Source organism: Filicampus tigris, chromosome 11 (genome assembly GCF_054856515.1).
Source record: "Filicampus tigris isolate MCC_2025a chromosome 11, RoL_Ftig_1.0, whole genome shotgun sequence".
NCBI lineage: Eukaryota > Metazoa > Chordata > Actinopteri > Syngnathiformes > Syngnathidae > Filicampus > Filicampus tigris.
In genome coordinates this window covers 20,856,688-20,874,238 of record NC_141227.1, presented here as the reverse complement: position 1 = coordinate 20,874,238, position 17,551 = coordinate 20,856,688, and the positions used below count along the sequence as shown (strand labels likewise).

The 17,551-nt window shown below is 40.4% G+C and overlaps 2 protein-coding genes across 3 annotated transcripts in view; one reads left to right on the top strand and one right to left on the bottom strand.

Moving 5' to 3' along the window:
• LOC147140105 (phosphatidylcholine:ceramide cholinephosphotransferase 1-like) overlaps positions 1 to 9,658 on the bottom strand; it is a 22,793-nt gene extending 13,135 nt beyond the window's left edge. The window contains exons 1-2 of one of the 2 annotated variants that reach the window (XM_086045392.1): positions 9,532 to 9,658; positions 102 to 244 (exon numbers count right to left, since the gene is read on the bottom strand). The gene's annotated coding sequence lies outside the window, so the exon portion shown is untranslated. The remainder of the gene's footprint in view (positions 1 to 101; positions 245 to 9,531) is intronic. The other variant, XM_086045393.1, reaches the window with a different exon arrangement.
• Positions 8,731 to 17,551, top strand: LOC147140104 (multiple inositol polyphosphate phosphatase 1-like). The gene is made up of 6 exons (XM_086045391.1): positions 8,731 to 8,910; positions 10,939 to 11,698; positions 12,711 to 12,905; positions 13,583 to 13,680; positions 15,343 to 15,473; positions 16,771 to 17,551. Exons 2-6 carry the CDS (start codon positions 11,122 to 11,124, stop codon positions 17,174 to 17,176), a joined length of 1,407 nt encoding a protein of 468 aa, XP_085901517.1. The 5' UTR covers positions 8,731 to 8,910; positions 10,939 to 11,121; the 3' UTR covers positions 17,177 to 17,551.

Sequence of the window (17,551 nt, the reverse complement as noted above, 5' to 3'; positions counted from 1 at the left end):
AACAACTCCTTTCAACCTCTCTGCTTTCGACAGCTGAACGGGATTGGCCTCGCAGGACTTGACAACTGTGTCACACACTTGTCAACGCTTTCTTTTCTTGCCTTTTTCCGCCTTTTTCTTCTGTCTCCTCCTTCTAGTCCGTGTGATCAGTAGCCAGCGCCAAGGCCTGGAGCCGCTCCCGCTTCTACTTTGGGGCTCAACAGTTGCTTCCCGTCGCACGTCGCCCTCAGTTTTGTTTTTCTTCCTGTTCTCCAAAAAAAAAAAAAAAAAAAAAGTTGCATTCTGTGATATGGGAGCTGGTTTTGACAGTTAAATGGTGTCCAAACTTTAGTGTATAGTGCTTCAAGATGTTTCTCAAATTAGTTAATTATGTCACATAAAACAAGAATGATGTCAATGGGCAGCAAGGAGAAAGAAAATTGTGAATAAATTACTTTTCTTTACCGAAACATCTCTGAATGTTTGTACAGAAAAGTAGTTATAGCAAGCACTACAAATCGCTTTCAAAAAAAAAAAAAAAAAGATAAAAAATTGCCCCTGAGCCCACTTTAAAAAGGGAGTGTTTTGTTATTCATTGTACAAACAGGTGCGGATCTTTGATTGGGACATTTTTTTTCCCCCCTAAACAATGGTATCCTGTTACAGACTATTTACTTTGTGGGATAAAGGTTGACTAAATACTCTCACCTGTATCCCTTTACACTTGGCACACAAATACTCGACTGGTTCCATCTCACACAAAGGCAACTACACTCGGTAAAAGGCAACTGTGTGTGTAACCTTTGGGGATTTGATTTTTAAGCTATTAAGAAACAAAAAAATGCCGACACACTCGTTCATTTTTAAACTTCCCTTGACGACTTTGGGTTGATTGTCAAATTAGACATAATTGCATGTATTGGGAGCAAGACGGATAATACAGATAATAAAAAGTGTGACAGAAAAAGTGGGCAGAGATTTAGTAGATCATGTGATGTTGCTGACAACGTTGCCCTCAACCCCGCTGTTAAAAGAGGACAAGGTGCTCTCCTGGATGCTATATTTACCCACACGAGGCCCTTTCTATTGATCCTTGTGGGCAAATGACTGCTCAAACTCGATAAAGAAAATAAGCGATCATTGCCGCCTGATTAAAGTCCACAGAAATCTTTAAGATCTTTAAGCGCTTGGGGTGAAGAGTCGTGACTCGCGTCCTGCTGTCTGGATTCTAAACACACTGAACACAGCATATGTTGCAATGTCCTTGCCTCATGGTGGACAGATCAATAACTGGGCATGATTTATGTGCGGTTTAGCAAAACATGGCGACATCATTTGTTAATAAAAGCAGCAACCTAACCACTTATGTTTCCAGTGCAAAGAAGTCCCACACTGTCATCGTTTGTTTTTTTTAACGGCTTTATACAGTACACAGGCAAGGGAATTTATAGTTGCGCACATTCAGTGCTGTATCACGTTGTGCGAAGAAGAATAAAAGAGTCAAAAGGTCCCCAACTAAATTCCCAGAAGAACTGTTCCCACAGAGAATAGATGCCTGGAGTATTTCACTTGGTGTGCGTTACTACTCCGTGCGTGAGGTAAGCGGTTGTTTTGAATAGCAATGGGACAAATGTTCCCCTAAAAATGACAGTCATCAAAATGCTCAGTATGGCTAGAGTGGCCACTGCAATCTGTGTACAACGCATCAGGAATTTTGAACAACGGACAATTTGTTCAGGAGAAACTGAGCATTTTGTGTCCAAAAATTGTTTTCTTTTTCTGGGGTATCGCTTGTGGAATATCAAGTCAGAAAACGCCTTCAAATTACAGTCAAAAATGGAACCTTATTCATCAGAGCAGTGTGGGCATCATTGATTTTCTGTCAATGTATTTGTTACAGAGGATTTTAGAGGCGTTTAGAAGTGCTGATTGCTTTATTTGTTATTCTACAATGACGATAACCACTTTCTCACGTTGGTTTGAACGTTTAGCGCACTTTCATTAGAACGGTTTTCATTTTTCTGTGTGAATATGCAGTGTTTGAATCCTCGTTTGTGTGTCACAGTGTTTGCATAAATGATAATGAGTTTAAATATGTTTAAAGCTTGTGGGATGTGGGAACCACAGGTGTATCTGGAACTGGTATGCAGTAAACTGGGATTCACCGTTATCATATCACTATGTACAATGGCGACTACCTAAAACCGGGAAGCTGAACTTATTGCCTCTGATTATTTGCCAACAAGACCTGGGTCCAATCATCCTGAATAAATAAGCAAATACACGTCATCCTCCAGAGCTCAGCAACCACACTATGAGGGCAACAACTTGAATGAAAAAGCCATAAAGCGACAGAGACTCCTTCGGAAGCCTCGGGGGAGCAGAGAGCAACCGGCGCTAGTTGCTATCTGCTAATGAGAGAGCCTCCTGTGGTTTTATAAGCCCCTGATTAGGATGTCAGGCCCGTATGGCCTTGGGGGAACAGCACAAGTTGCAGATTGTCTCCGTTCGATTGCATGTCCTGCACACACCACACCGGGACTCGTCAACAGGAAGCCATTAGAGTGCATTTAGCTCATCTTTGTATTTACACGGGGAATGTCGGTGTGGCGGCTTCAAAGTAGGCAATTACTACGCTTATTATCAACACTTTACACTCTTGAATTATTAATAGTGACAGTGAAATACAATGTTGATAGCCTCTCATATAACGAACACAAAGTTCCCGTCTGCATATTTAGACGATCCACGTGGTCCCAGTTGGTCCGAGGCAGCCAAACGGCGTCGGGAACGGACTTAACCGGTACCACATCACACGGAGGTGCTGCACACCTGACATGCAGCCAAATAAATAAAAAAATACAACAGTGTTGTATACCTTTCTGGACCTAAAGACGCAATGACATTGTTGTTTTTTCACCGATCACCACGCTGCGCGCGTCTGTTGTTTTTATTTGATATTTTTCCTTTATTTGGCGGCCTGTCTGCTTGTGCGGCGCCTGCGTACGACGTGTACATTAAGTTCTCAACGCCGATTGGCTGTTGCCAAAGAGGAATGGACTGGAACTACGTGGGTCGGCTAAATATGCAGACGGGAACTTCGTGACGGTTAGGCGATGCCCAGCTCTGATAATGAACATCAGAAAAGGCCTACCTTTTCATGTCTATTGAAATCGAACCACCATTATGCCTCGTGCATTTCTATGTTGAAGTTTGCATGACTAAAGTAACAGTCCATGTGGAAAAATTATCACTGCGAAGGACAAATTTGGGGTTCGCTCAACCATGTTTTGATTTGATTTGTTGTACTAAAATGACATATCCACACAACAAGTCTTTAGATTCGTCCATGAGGTCGGTGGGAAAAAATGAGCACCAAACAACCACCACCTCTGGTGCTCATTTGAGAACCACACCAAAAATGTTATGCGCACCTCTGACTGTAAATATATGTAGAACTTGAGTGTATTGTAATTTTATGTACATTTCGTTGACGAAATGGCAATACAGTTACAGTACATGTTGTGCAACTTTGAATCCCGTGAAGAAACCCGATTTGTAGTTTGTGAAACTCAGCCTGATAAGCCGACAGCACTTAAGGGAAAACTAGAGTCTTTTAAGGTAGCCCATAAAATGAAACCTGATCACATTTTATGGATGTGGCCGACAAATGGTCCGATGTCGATTTTAGAAAGTGACGATGTTTTTGTGTGTGTGTGTGTGTGTGTGTGTGTGTGGAAAAAGTATAAACAACTTGCATCAAGTTGTTCTTGGGCCAACATGTAACAGATTGGGACACCCTATATTGTTGAGAAAACAGAACACCAATATGATTTTCATCTACTCACATTTAGCATTGTTTTCAATTTTGGGATTGTATTCCATTTCAAAAGTAGGACAATGTGAGAAAGGTGGTGATAAAGCACTGCTTAGCTATTTAGGCTTTAGGCAAACAGTAATTACGGCCTGACAACATTTCAGCAGAACCCAAATGAACTGTGAGAAATTTGAGCCACGTTGGAATGCAGGGCTGGCAGGAGGGGAAAAAAAAAAAAAAAAGACACTACCGTAAACATACGACAAGTCGCAACAGGAGGATCCCTCAGCTCAGGAAGGCAGTGCTGTTTACAATTTCTTTCGTGAAATCCATTTCGGCGGCCAGGTCGTCATGTGTTTGTTACTCCGATGTAAAAACACTGACCTTATTGCATTGTGGTCTTGTGTTTTTCCTCAAGTACACAAACGTAGGCTCAAGCTAGCAGCACTAACCCAGCATTCCAAAATGTAGTTGTAGGCCACAGGAAACTGGGACATCATGTGAGTGGGAGTAAAACTTCACGTGTTTCTAATTATGGCACGATAAAAAAAAAAAGAAAGCTAGTTTGTGTTGTGTTTTTTGGGGGGGGGAAACTATGATGGAAACCAAATGATCAATCTCTAACAGAAGGCTCTAAGGAGTAAACATTTAGTGTGACCAAAGAATGGCCAAAAGCTATCTTGTTAACAGGAATCTGCCCAGGCCGCATTTGGTGTCTTTCTGCTAACAACGTGACGGAGTAAAGAAGATAGAAGCATACAATGTATTACAAGTTGAGGCTGGAATGTTTTTGCACTGGGTTTTTTTTCATTGGGTATTCAAATACACTTGTGAAAATATTGTGCAAAGGTTCAACTAGTCACATGCGGGCAGGCTTTAGGCATTAAATGAATTTGTTTGAACAGAAAAATGTCAGCGTGTTGTACTAATTGCTACATCTTAATAATTGTGATCAACACCGAGATGTGGTGGTGTCAACTTTGCCGCCATTTTTTGTCTAAAGCTGTCAGTCAGAAGATAAACAATACCCCGCAAAAGGAAAGGGGAAGCTTCAACCGTTCTCAAATAAGGGCTATTCATAGTGAGTTGAGTTGTACACCAATGTCAAAGAGATCAAATGACCAACACTATACAAACAGACAAATAGAGTCAACTGAATTGCCGTGAATTTGGAAATCTAAGAAGTAGCAGAGTATCAAAAGCCCCACAATTTGAAAAAAAGAACAGAAATACTATCAATCCGCCGTCATTACCTGCGCCACTTCTGCCACCGTCCCTAGACTTTAGCCAATATCACAACCTTGGTCCATCAAAAGACTATTTTTGATGAAAACAAACAAACCAAAAGTCGACCAGAGTCCCAGAATGACTTGTGTTCGACTGAAGAAATTCCAATTTTCATTCCTTCTCCTCACCACATAAAATTTCTGAAACAATATAACGACTCCTCTTATTAGACATTTTTCTCTTACGACAGTTGAGTCAAATGCAACCAGCCTAGAAGGAATCAGATCGACAAGCAGTTGATGATGAGAGGACTCTGCAGTAGAGATCTGCCTGCTCGGTGGTAGGTTCAAGAAACAAATGCGATAGACAAGACTGATGTTGACTACTTGAGCGTTGCTCGTGCCTTTGAGCACAGCACTGAGCATTATTAGGAAGCAATACATCTCTCTAAGACGGATCATTTTCTCCCATGCCAAACGGTGTTGATGAAATACGGCAATGACTGTTTGCCATTGATGTAAAATGAGATGAGTGTTTTCCCACTGCTGAATCATCATATATCCCGACAGAAAAGTCATTGTTTCCACCAGGGAGGGGAGGAAACCGTGCGCCTTCCCTGCTTGTGGACAGTCGGATAGTCTTTGCTTTGGCACTGACACATCATGGCAACAATAAACCCCTTTGACTCAACGACATTTTGTCTCCGAACTTAACACTGACTACAGTGCACTGTTAGCACTGCGCCTGAGAAGAGTTGCTTTCTCACCATAAAAAAATTAATAGGAAAAAAAAAAAAAAAGTCCCCATGACCATTTGTTTGAGCACATACACTGTCATGCCAACAGTATTTGCTCACTTGCCTTGACTTGTACCTGATTGTCATCTAGGGCTGCCATGATTTGTCGACTAATCACGACGACGTCGACGATCAAAATCGTCGACAATTCATTGTAATCGTCGACGCGTCGTTTATTTATAAAGTATATTTATTTATTTGGCACATTATTTTTCTTTCGAGACTGCCGCGTCTCGCTCTTCTCCCGCTGGCTGTTTTACTATCTGCAACGCACATGCGCAGTGGTGGTAATCCGGGTAAAGTAGTGTAAGCCTTACACTGTAAGGGCTAATTCGTGTTGGCAACAGAGTTCGAAAGTTACGGCGCATTTCACCAAATATACTCAATACAATGCTAACCTGCCTTTCATGGCAGCACGATGGGCATGCCCAATCATTTGAAAAAAGGAAGCAAGTTATGCCTGATTTCATATCTGACATAGGCAGTTGTGTCTAGAAGCTAGCTGCAGTTAGCATACACACATTACGGTGTGTTTGATGTAACGCTCCTATTTGGTATGCTAACACGTCGTAGCATCTTCTATGGATTAAGCAGCCATTATTCAGTAAACTCGCGTTGATTAACAACCAAAACTCTGTGTGTTTATGCCCGTGGTGCACATCGAAGCAGGAAGCGCACGCTTGCTCTCTCTCCCACTGGCGAACGGAGTGATGCGTTCATGAACTGGCAATAATGAGTCCGCTAAAAGATAAAGTGGTCCTAAGGCGGGTGGTCAACGATGATGTATGCACTGTAAGAGAGTATTCGTTCACTTACATTGGATGAACATTGAATGAAGGCTAATATCTGTCAACAACTGCTTTGGGGTAGACCTAATGCAAATAAGCATTTACAATGCGCTGATGGAGGACAAACTGCACATTACACTACATAACGATGTACAAAAAACAGTTAACTGTAAGTTAAAGAAAAGGTTTAAAACAAAATCAATAATTATCAATATTGACTGGTATGAAATAGTTTGTGACAGTTTTTCAAACATTTCTCAGCCCTTCTAAGCACATTATCTTTACAATTGAGTTTATTTAATCTTTATATTGACCAGTTTATTTCACTCTTTCATAGTTACATTGACCTCTTATTAAAGCTTAAGTATTATGTTAAAATAAAATAACCTAAATGTATTTTTCTTTGGGTCATTATTTTCAATACCGGTAGTATAAAAAAAGAAAAAAAAATCAATATATATCGATATCGACCAATATGAAACACTTATATTGTGACATGCTTTTCAGTCATATCGCCTAGCCCTACCCATTACTATGCAAATTAAAGTTTAAGCATGTTTATGAAGTTTATATTAACGCTTAGAGAGCATTATTAGTGTGTATTTAACATTTGCTCCCTCAATTTGGGTGGTATGATGATTTTCTCCATTACAGTATTTTATGTATTTACATTTTTCTCACCCACTGAGAAAAATAGAATGCAATTATTATTCAGTACATGTTACATCTGTTTACGAAATTAATTGGTTCTGGAAGAAATTTCTTAAGTAGAAAATTTTGTAAGTAGAGACATGTTTTCCATGTAAATGCCCTAATCTGTTCCAAGCCCCCCAATATTCAGACATAAATGTTTTACAAAGCATAAAAAGGCATCAAAACATGTAACACATACATGTTATAATTGCACAATAAATGAGAGTTGTGCATAATGTAAAAAACAAAGAATAGAGTAGAGAATAAAAATGATGGTTGTTTACCTTTTAATTGCTGTCCTCATCACTTTTTGCCCTCTTTGGTTTCATGTTCCCTCTCAGAAGTGGTTTTTGCCTGGCGTTTTGTAAAGAACTGATTTAATAACGTGGCGACTGTCGATTCTTTGGCGAGATCAACCAAACGCATCCCTTTTTCATACTTTTCAATTATCTCCTTTTTTTCTTTTCCTCGTTTCTAATTCACGAAAATCTATCGGAACACCTCATGGCCCAAGGGACGACTGACGAGGACGCTGCATAGACATATCTATCACGTATATATCTATCTACCTATCTAGTAACACACATAGACACATACGGAGGTCCCTCTTAGCCAATGGGATGCCAGGAAGATGCTAGATAATAGCCAATGGCAGAGCAGCTATGAGTATGTTGCGTTCAGGAAACCCCGGAGCTGCGACTAGCAACTCATACTTTATTTTTACCTTTCTTATCCTGAATTTTTTTTTGTAACAAGAGGCAATATTTTCCTGTTGAGGCGTTTCGTAACTTGAACATTTCGTATGAAGAGACGTTCGTAAGTAGAGGGACCACTGTACATTAATGTTCTATTTTTCCTGAATGCACAACAGGCAACGGAGAGCTTTTACTCATTTGTGTGCATTATACAGAGTGCTATACTCACTTATTGCCAACTTCATGTCTTGCTAAACAGTTGAACCTGAATTACCGTACACTTGAATTTATTTTGAACAGACTCAAACTCAAGGAGTGTTTCATTTTGCACATTTGTCTGAATCCTACATTCTGAGTTGTTTGTGTTTTATTTTTTACTTAAAATTCTCAGAGTGCAGTGAGATGTTCTTCCTTTTTTCAGAACTAAACAATATCTTTCGTTAAAATTGCCTGTCAGTGGTTTAAAACAAATATCTGTTTCAGTTGCTTGATATGGGTGAGTACTCGAGAGTTAAGTACTCGTACTGATCAGTCTGTTGGATCTAATATTTATCATCGCTGGAATCACCTTTAAAAGATCTGACATAGCTAGTCTCGTGTAAGTCAATATTTTTTGGGGAAATTTTACAAATATACCTTAATATTGTCAATCCATTGTCGATAATCACGTTTGACCAATTTAAATAAAAAAGCGAAACGTATCAATACAACTCAGTGGGGAGGAAACGTTCCCTTAGTCCCGCCCTGTTCCACCAGTCCAGTACTAGTTTGAGCCTAACAACCCTCTAAGCAGGATTGTGTTACTATTACTACTTGAAGTTAAAATTTACCAAGGGTCGAGCCTCGGTGTGGGTGATTCACTGCCCCTCTGAAACGTTAGCCGACACACCTGTGACTTAGACATTCGTCCATACGGTAGGTTAATTTAAACATGCTAAAAAAGACACACAGCCCGCATGTACACGAAGGATTGGAGCCGACGGCGATAATGTGTTGTGAGGCTTAAGGAGCTTAAGAGGCTGGAAAAACCTAAAATAGCCGACGGCTATTTTAGCTAGCTTCACAGGGTTAGCCAAAAACACACGAGACACTCGGCTCGGAACCGTTAGCTGGCTCGACGCCGTACCAGACGACATTGGCGAAAGTGCTAAACTACCAGCTAAAACACTAAGCAGTGATGTATTTCCACGCTTGAATTACATAACAGAATACGACAAGAGTCACTCAAACTCGGCGTCCCCGTTAGTACACGGCGCGACGTCATTCTCGTCATAACAACAATATTCGGTTCCTTCGCAAGGCCAGGAGAACAACATAAATTAGCCGCATTAGGACCGTCCCGTTGTCGAGCGTGTGGATGACAACATGAACGACAGGGGCGCAGAATCTGAGTCTGCGTGGGGAAACTGTTACATCGGAACCAGATTGGCTCGGTGTTGACCGACCGACGAGTTAACACATGGGTGAGACGATTTCGCCACGACTGTTTTCGACGCTTGAAAACGTCGTAATTCAACATAAAAATCGTGTGGTTACCTTGCCGTGTACTCTTTAAACTAGTCCTCTTCAGGGTGTCGTGGTCACCACTGTAACGTGCAACCTGTCACTCTGTTAAATCCGACTGGCGCCCTCCTGAGTGAGTAGGCGCTTAACAACAGTAGAGAGAAGTAGGGAGTCCTTACGTTTCGTCACCCATGCTGCATTCGCTTGCTCTCGGAGAGTGTGTATACTCAATACGCCCCTCGAGGAATAACATCGTAGTCTGCTATTTCAAGGGGTCTATATACGCCTAACTTCACAAATGGCAAGTGCAATATAATTTGGTGTTTGTTTTGATAAAATTAGCAGCGCTACAAGGCATTGCGCACAGTAGTACTCACATATCGGATCCCGTGAGACGTAAGTGAACACCGCAACAGTGCAAAACCACGCAGAGAATGCAGAGCTGGAGTTGGATCAGCTTCGAGGGTTCTTGCAGCCATCTGTTGGCCAAAATGTATCTTACATTAGATTAGAGTCACACAAAAAATGAAGCTTTTTAACTTGAACAAAATAACAAAAATGTACGTTATCTAACACTCTTTTTTTTAAACACATTCAATCACAACTCGGAATTATAATTTAGTTTCACACTGTATAATTAAAAACTAGTTCATGTTAATTTGGATTTTTGAATCGCATCAGATTGGATTTCTTATGTTTATATTGCATTTTGCTTAGGGAAATCCTGTTTGGTCCTTTTTCGTTTTGCTATTGATTACATTAGACTCACAAAAAAATGTTATTTAAAGAAAACAACAACATAAAATGTGCGTTATGTAGCACAATTATTGATTTATGGAGATGTTTAATGCAAGGAAATCTAAAAAAAAACATTTCAATGACAACTTGAATAAATTAATAATTTAATGATTTTTTTAAAAATAATTAAATTAAATAATTTAGCTTCACGCTGTGTAATTAAAAACTAATTAATGTAAATGTGGACTATTTTAATTGCACCAATTTCATGTGATTGTATCCCAGATAAAAAAATGTATCATTAACAAAACAGATGATTTTACGGAGTGGAAAAAAGAACCACACAGGATTTCTCTAAACAAAATGCAATATAAACATATGAAAACAAACACAGCTGCATGCTGTACCATCATCAGCCATTTAGTTCTTGCTGCACGGGAAATTGGAACCAGTCACGTCAGTCCTATCTAGAACATGGGCCAAAAACATGTGTTTTACATTCTGAACATGCTACAAAAAGATGTTGTGATATGGCACTCACATCAACTTTACACTGGTTACCAGCAGGATTTAGAGGATAGACAAGGCCACTGGTATCATTTATTACAAGTTGAACGGCATTCTTGTCCAGTTAACTGATCTTGGTGACCACATTTTAAATGCCTCATAAGGTTACTTGACATACTATGTTTTCCTTTCCAGATTAAACATATTGAATTGACCACTGGAACACGTCACATGACAGAGTATTTGCAGCACAGATAAAGTCCATGTCACTTGTGCCAAAGTTCAGGATATTGTGAAACCCTCCTCAGGGAAACTCATTTTTCGTCTTTTAAACAAACTCTTGACCAGGGCAGCACTGTTTTTGGACGAGGTTGAATCATGCAGTTCAACATTCGGAGAATCCTCATTGTTTGCTTAGTCAGCACTCTTGGCTATTCCAGCTGTTTTCTCAACAAAGCCAGCCCAAGTATTCCGAGGATTGCCAAATACTTTGGCACAAAAGGGCGATATGAAGAAGTGAACCCCCATCTTTTAGAGGACATCTTGGCTGTCAACACATCCATCCTGCGGCCTCCATCGCCACAATGCCGTCCCATTCACCTGACTGCCATTATACGACACGGCACGAGATACCCAACGAGCGAGATCTTCAAGCACATGCAAAAGATGTACAAGCTGGTAAAAAGTGCCACGCCCGGCAATGAGAGCTGGGCATGCGAGATCCAGAGCCGGTGGAGGATGTGGTATCCTGATGACATGAACGGTCGGTTAGCCCGGAAAGGCGTGGATGATCACAAACATCTGGCCGTCAGGCTGTCCAAGCTGTTCCCCACGCTGCTTTCTGAGGAGAACCTTCGAGGAGGCTTTGTGAAGTTTATAAGCAGCTCCAAGCACAGGTGCATCAACAGCACTCTGTCCTTCATGGCCGGACTGACAGAGCTGTGGAATATTCAAGGTACGCAACTCACAAAACGGCTTTATTTCTAAGGCACTTTAGCAACAACCGTAGCTGTAGCAAAGTGCTGTACAGAAAATAAAATATAAATAATAACACTGGGGGAATGTTTGAAAAACATTTATGTTGTGTTCGAAAACTAAAACGGGCATGCTGATTCCAAAATTGCAGTCAGTTTTTTTTCTAGCACGTCAAGTTTTTTTCTCCACAGCTTTCCCTCCAGATAAGCAAAATTCCACTGATTAGATGACGTGACTAACTGCCGTTAGAAGAGCTGATTACGAATGGACTCATCTACAGCTATGTGGCAAACTTGTTTGTGTAGTCACAATTGAGACAGTGCGGCGAGAGGTGTGGATTCCACTCTCAAATATTACTTAAAAATTAGTTAAATAAAGCTGTCGGTAGTAATGGGAAAATGACGCTTCAAGATGTTTCATGAACCAGTTGTGTTTATTGAGCCTTCTCGATGGCACTCTTTGTTCAACATACGGCTGAAAGCACACTGACTTGCCGTTTCTTAAACTCCTTCCTTTAAACCAACAGTGCCATCTAGAGGAGTAAAAAAATAATACAACTGGTTCATGAAGCATCTTGAAGCTTAATTTTCCATACCATAGCCTTTTTGATGTTACATCTTTGAGCGTTCCTCTTTACGTACAAATTTGAGTTATACTACCACCATAGGAATGGAAGTCTCGTAAATGTACGGACATACAGTACAACCACCGAAAATACAAGACATAAGAAATGAAAAACAAGATAATAAAAGAAAACTATCAATATTTATAACATCCGTTTTCCCCGTAGGATATAATGGAAATCAATTATTTTAAATAAACAACGAATAAGCTAAAGTAAATATTGAAATGCAAAATTTAAAAGTCAAACAGATTTAGAGGTCAGCTCCTTCATTCGATTTTTTTCATAAACTCTTTTATTGGATCCCTTCAGACGCAATGACCCGTTTATGCTGACACAGTCACTGCTCTCTTTCCCGTCACCAACCTAGATCAGACATTTGACTACGAGGTGAACGACGCACTCATGAAGTATTTTGCCCACTGCACCAAGTTTGTGGAGGACGTTGTCAGGAACCCCTTAGCCTTGTCGGAGGTCGCCAAGTTCAAAGAGGGACCAGAGATGAGGAGGGTCCGGGAGAAGATGGCCGACCAACTCGGAGTCCCCTACAATAACATCACAGCCGGTCAGTGGTTCGATTTCATTTACAAGATGTTCTGAGTTCTCGCACTCTCACGTTTCTATTTAAAACAATGATCACAATGTCGTAAAAGTATGCAGACTCCGCGCTTTTTTTTTTTTTTACATCACAGATCAGTTCCCTTTGAGAGAAATGCAAAATTACATTTTAATGATACCTGAGGCTAGGGAGAGGCACAGTATATTCACACATTTAGTACTCGAAAAGCACAATTTAGTGGTGCTGGCCAGATGGGGATAATGTAATCAAGCACTAAGCCAGCGCCTGTGAATTTTTACAAACCAATCTAATCATTTATTTCACAAAATGTTTTCTGCACACTCATCAGGGGCGGAGCCATGAGTGTGCACAGGCCCACCCAGATTGACAGACTGCCCACCCAGTGAGATTCATGACAAAATATATATTTTTACATTTTTAGTCAATTCCCAAAAATATATATTTTTTAAATTCATGTTTCATTTTGTTTTTTATTTCATTAAGAATGGCGTATTTGTGGTTTTCTAAGGAAGATCTAAACTTGATATTATTCAGTTCGTCATTTTATTTGAATATACGGTTATGTCGGGACAGGAGGATTGTGCGAAGTGAGAGAAATATTCAGGCCCACCCATTAGCCACCTTCTGGCTCCGCCCCTGACGCTCATGTTATTTCTCTACAGACATGGCTGACGCTGCAATGAACCTTTGTGCCTACGAGTTTGCCATCAAGACCGTCAACTCTCCCTGGTGTCAGAGCTTGGATGAGGTTGACGCTAAGGTACAGGGCCGCAATTATATCTTACTGTAGGTCTTATCACAAAAGGTAATTCAGAATCAGTACATATGGGCTATTCCAAAGTGTATCTTTGGTAAGTCTGCAAGAAAACAGGTAGGCTAACGCGCAAAACACTGTATGTTATCATGTCACTATCAGTCTTCAACACTATCAGTGTGCCAAAAATGTTGCAATTTGAGCAAGAAGCAAGACAGTGTCGATAGGGTGATTTGTGATTGGCTAACAGTTGCACCATTTTGGAAATTGAAGGGTGGGCTCCTATAATACAAGGTTAGCATATTTTTGGCGGGAACTAACGTAAATAAATAATCCAGTCAAGGGCCAAACTGGCGCCATCATGAAACATTTATTAACCGTACAAGCAGTGACAAGTAAGTTTTTAACATTCGGTTAACCATTCTTGAGTCATCTTTTGACATATTTGAAGAGAATTGTGATAGTGTTACATCTTTTCACCATTTCGGTTGTCCTGATTTTGGAGGGCATGGCTAAAACACTCCAGTGACACCCTTGGGCATCTGGCAGACGCTCCCCCTCCCACACTACATATCGCTTGCACGTGAAGTCACTTCTGCTTTGTATTTTCTTTTTTTTTTTTTTGCTCAACATCTTGGGTAGGTTTGCATTTTCATTGCATAACACGCTTCTCAGTTGCTCTTAAAAACAGTGCACTCTTGTTGCATCATTGGGTGTTCTAACAATGCCAAGAGAGAAATAGATCAATTTTTCTTTCGGATTCCGAAGATAATCATGTGCCAAAAACAAGGCAAGCGAAGTGTCTGAGTAACATCTCCCGTGCAAACCTGCGTAGCCAATCCATAGTTTGGCTTCATGTGTGCCGCAATCACTTTGTGATCTTAAGTTTGTTTACCTTTGTAATCGTAGCGATAGGTGATTATTTTTATAAACCACGATAAAAAAAATGTCATTAAATAATACTAAACTACAAGCTGCTTATGTTTTGGATTCATGAGCATGCTAGCTAGCTAGTACAAGGTAGCTAGTAGATGAGTCCAACGTTAGCCAAAAGCGAGCATCTTGAGGTAAATTCATATAAGCGATAATAGCAAATTGTTTGGTGCTAAAGTGGGATCAAATAAAGCTGTCGTTGAATAAGAAATACGATGTTCCGTTGATTTGTCTGTCGTTCACTGTAAATGTTATAACGCGTTGACAATGTGCTCACGACAACTTTATTCATCGTAAAATAACAAATGCTCACTGCACTGTGGTTATGTGCCCATCATTACTAGTAGCTGTACAAAAACAATGCTCGATATATTGTATTTGTGCTGCTCAAACATGTTGGAATGTATAGGCATAAAAATCATGTGAGACAAAGTAACATTCATTTTGCAGCGGGGCGAGGAGGATGGAGGTCTTCTCAGTTTGAGCTCCCAATTGTTCGACCTAATGGGCATTTGACTGTACACAGTTAAGTCATTGGCCCACTAAACCCACAATGCATTTCATTCTCAGCTTTGTCACAGTGGTTAGTCCTTGACAAACTGCATTATTCTCATCACAAAAGACGTTTTGTGTCCGAGCAGACCTCCAGCTCACGTAGCCTGAAACGTTACCTAGCATAGTAGTGGACTTCAGGTGAAAACCACATTGCTTTACATATTTTTCTGGGGTCAACAGATAGTGGAGTATGCGAATGACTTGAGGCAATTCTGGAAGAGAGGCTACGGTCACGATATTAACAGAAAGTCCAGCTGTATTCTTTTCCATGATGTCTTCAGTCGTCTGGACAAAGCAGCCAACGAAAACAAGTGAGTAAAATGTCAGTCAACGCGAGTTTCTTTCTGACTGTATAGTCTACAGTGGAGCTTTAACTTACAGATGTCCCAATTTCTGAGTTTTGTGAAGAAAAATAAGAGTAGCTAACATGTGGGTAAGGAGAACCAGTCGCCGATGCATTTTCGGAAATTTATTGAACGGGACAAACAGTCAACACACAATTATAAAATTATTGTATTGTTTGAAAAGTGCTTTGTTACAGCTCTAGCTGTTAGGAAATGCGCTAAATTAATAAAATTGTATTGTATTCTCTTTTATGTTTTACAGTGAGTGAACCCACGCTCTTTGCGGGGAATAGAGACCAAGCCGTGAATAGAGAAAACCTGCATGGTTTCTGTCATATCAGCGAATAGCAGAGGACAAAAAAATAAAATACAAATTTGACAAATTCACTGTCTTACAATTGACCCCCCAGTCCGCTGATAGTGTAGTGGTACACACGCCTGAGTTGTGTGCGGGCAGCGTGGGATCGATTCCCGCTCAGTGACAGTGTCTATGTGTGCCCTGCGACTGGCTGGCGACCAGTTCGGGGTGTAGTCTGCCTTCGCCCATTGACGGCTGGGATAGGCTCCAGCAACTCCCCGCGACCCTATATAGGATAAGCGGTTTGGAAGATGACATGACATGACAATTGACCCCCACTACCCCACTATTAGTGGGGGATAGAACCCAACTCCGATTACGAATCGTGAAAAACTGTTAATGCTCCCCAATAATTGCCATTAAAAAAAATCAAAATAATACAAGTAAGATGAGGATTGGGTCAAAGCCATTTCCGGGAATGACGTCTTTTTTTTTTTTTTTTACTCCTTTCTTAAAGAGAAGTCAATGCAAACATTTTTTTTCAAGAATATGTTATATGCAAGCCCACTATTGGGCATTCTGATAAGTATTGAGTTTGTGGAATAAGTGTTAATCCACTCGTTTTTAGACATCTCTGGGGGCGGCCATTTTGTCTTCTGTCGACTGAAAATGACATCACAACTGCTCACAACGACCAATCACAGCTCAGATTCAGAAAACATGCCAGCCGTGATTGGTCGTTGTGAGCAGTTGTGATGTCATTTTCCGTTGACAGTAGACAAAATGGCCACCCCCAGAGATGGCTAAAAATGAGTGCATTTTGCTGCTTAACTTATATTCCACAAACGCAAAATTAATCAGAATGCCGTGTTCTAACTAGTGGGCCTGCTGGGAACATATTCTTGAAAAAAATATGTGTGTTGGGTTGATTTCCGCTTTGAATTGATTTTTTCCAAAACAATTTAGGTACGGCAAGCAGGTGACCGAAGCAGCAACGATCCAAGTAGGCCACGGAGAGACACTTCTTCCACTGTACACCCTTTTGGGCTTCTTCAAGGATGATGAACCCTTGACGTCGTCAAACTACGACTCGCAACGCCAACGCTCTTTCCGCCCCAGCTTCGTGCTACCATACGCGGCTAACTTGCTACTAGTGCTGTATGACTGCGGAGAAGGAGACTTGAAGTTGCAGCCACTGATTAATGAGAAACCAGTGAGCTTCCCTGGTTTGACTGAGAGTCAGCAGGCATCCATGCCGCTGTATAAAGACGTCAAAGAACACTACAAGGAACTGATCGAAGGCTGTGACTTTGAGAAGGAGTGTGAACTATTCAGTAGACCTAATCAATTTTTAATTAAAGAGGCTTTGTAGATGCTACAACCTCTTTAAAAATACAAGATAGCAACATGTGTGGAAATACGGATCAGACAAGAAAATAATGTAACATTTCAACGTTAAAAGTGTGACAATTCACAAATGACACAAAAACAATTTTTTGATTGAGCTGGGTCATGGTAATTAAGTATACAATAAATGAATAAGATTAAACAGTAATAGGAATCACATTGTTTACATCCCAAAAGTGTGTAAATGTTATTAATATTACCTCTACAATACACTTACTTGTGCCTTGAGATAGGAGTTTAAGTCATTCCGTGAAAGAAAAGAAAAATAGCACTGTATAATGTATTTTAAAAAATACAGTACAGAGATAAATAGATTGTTAAGAATAAATGGTAAACCATG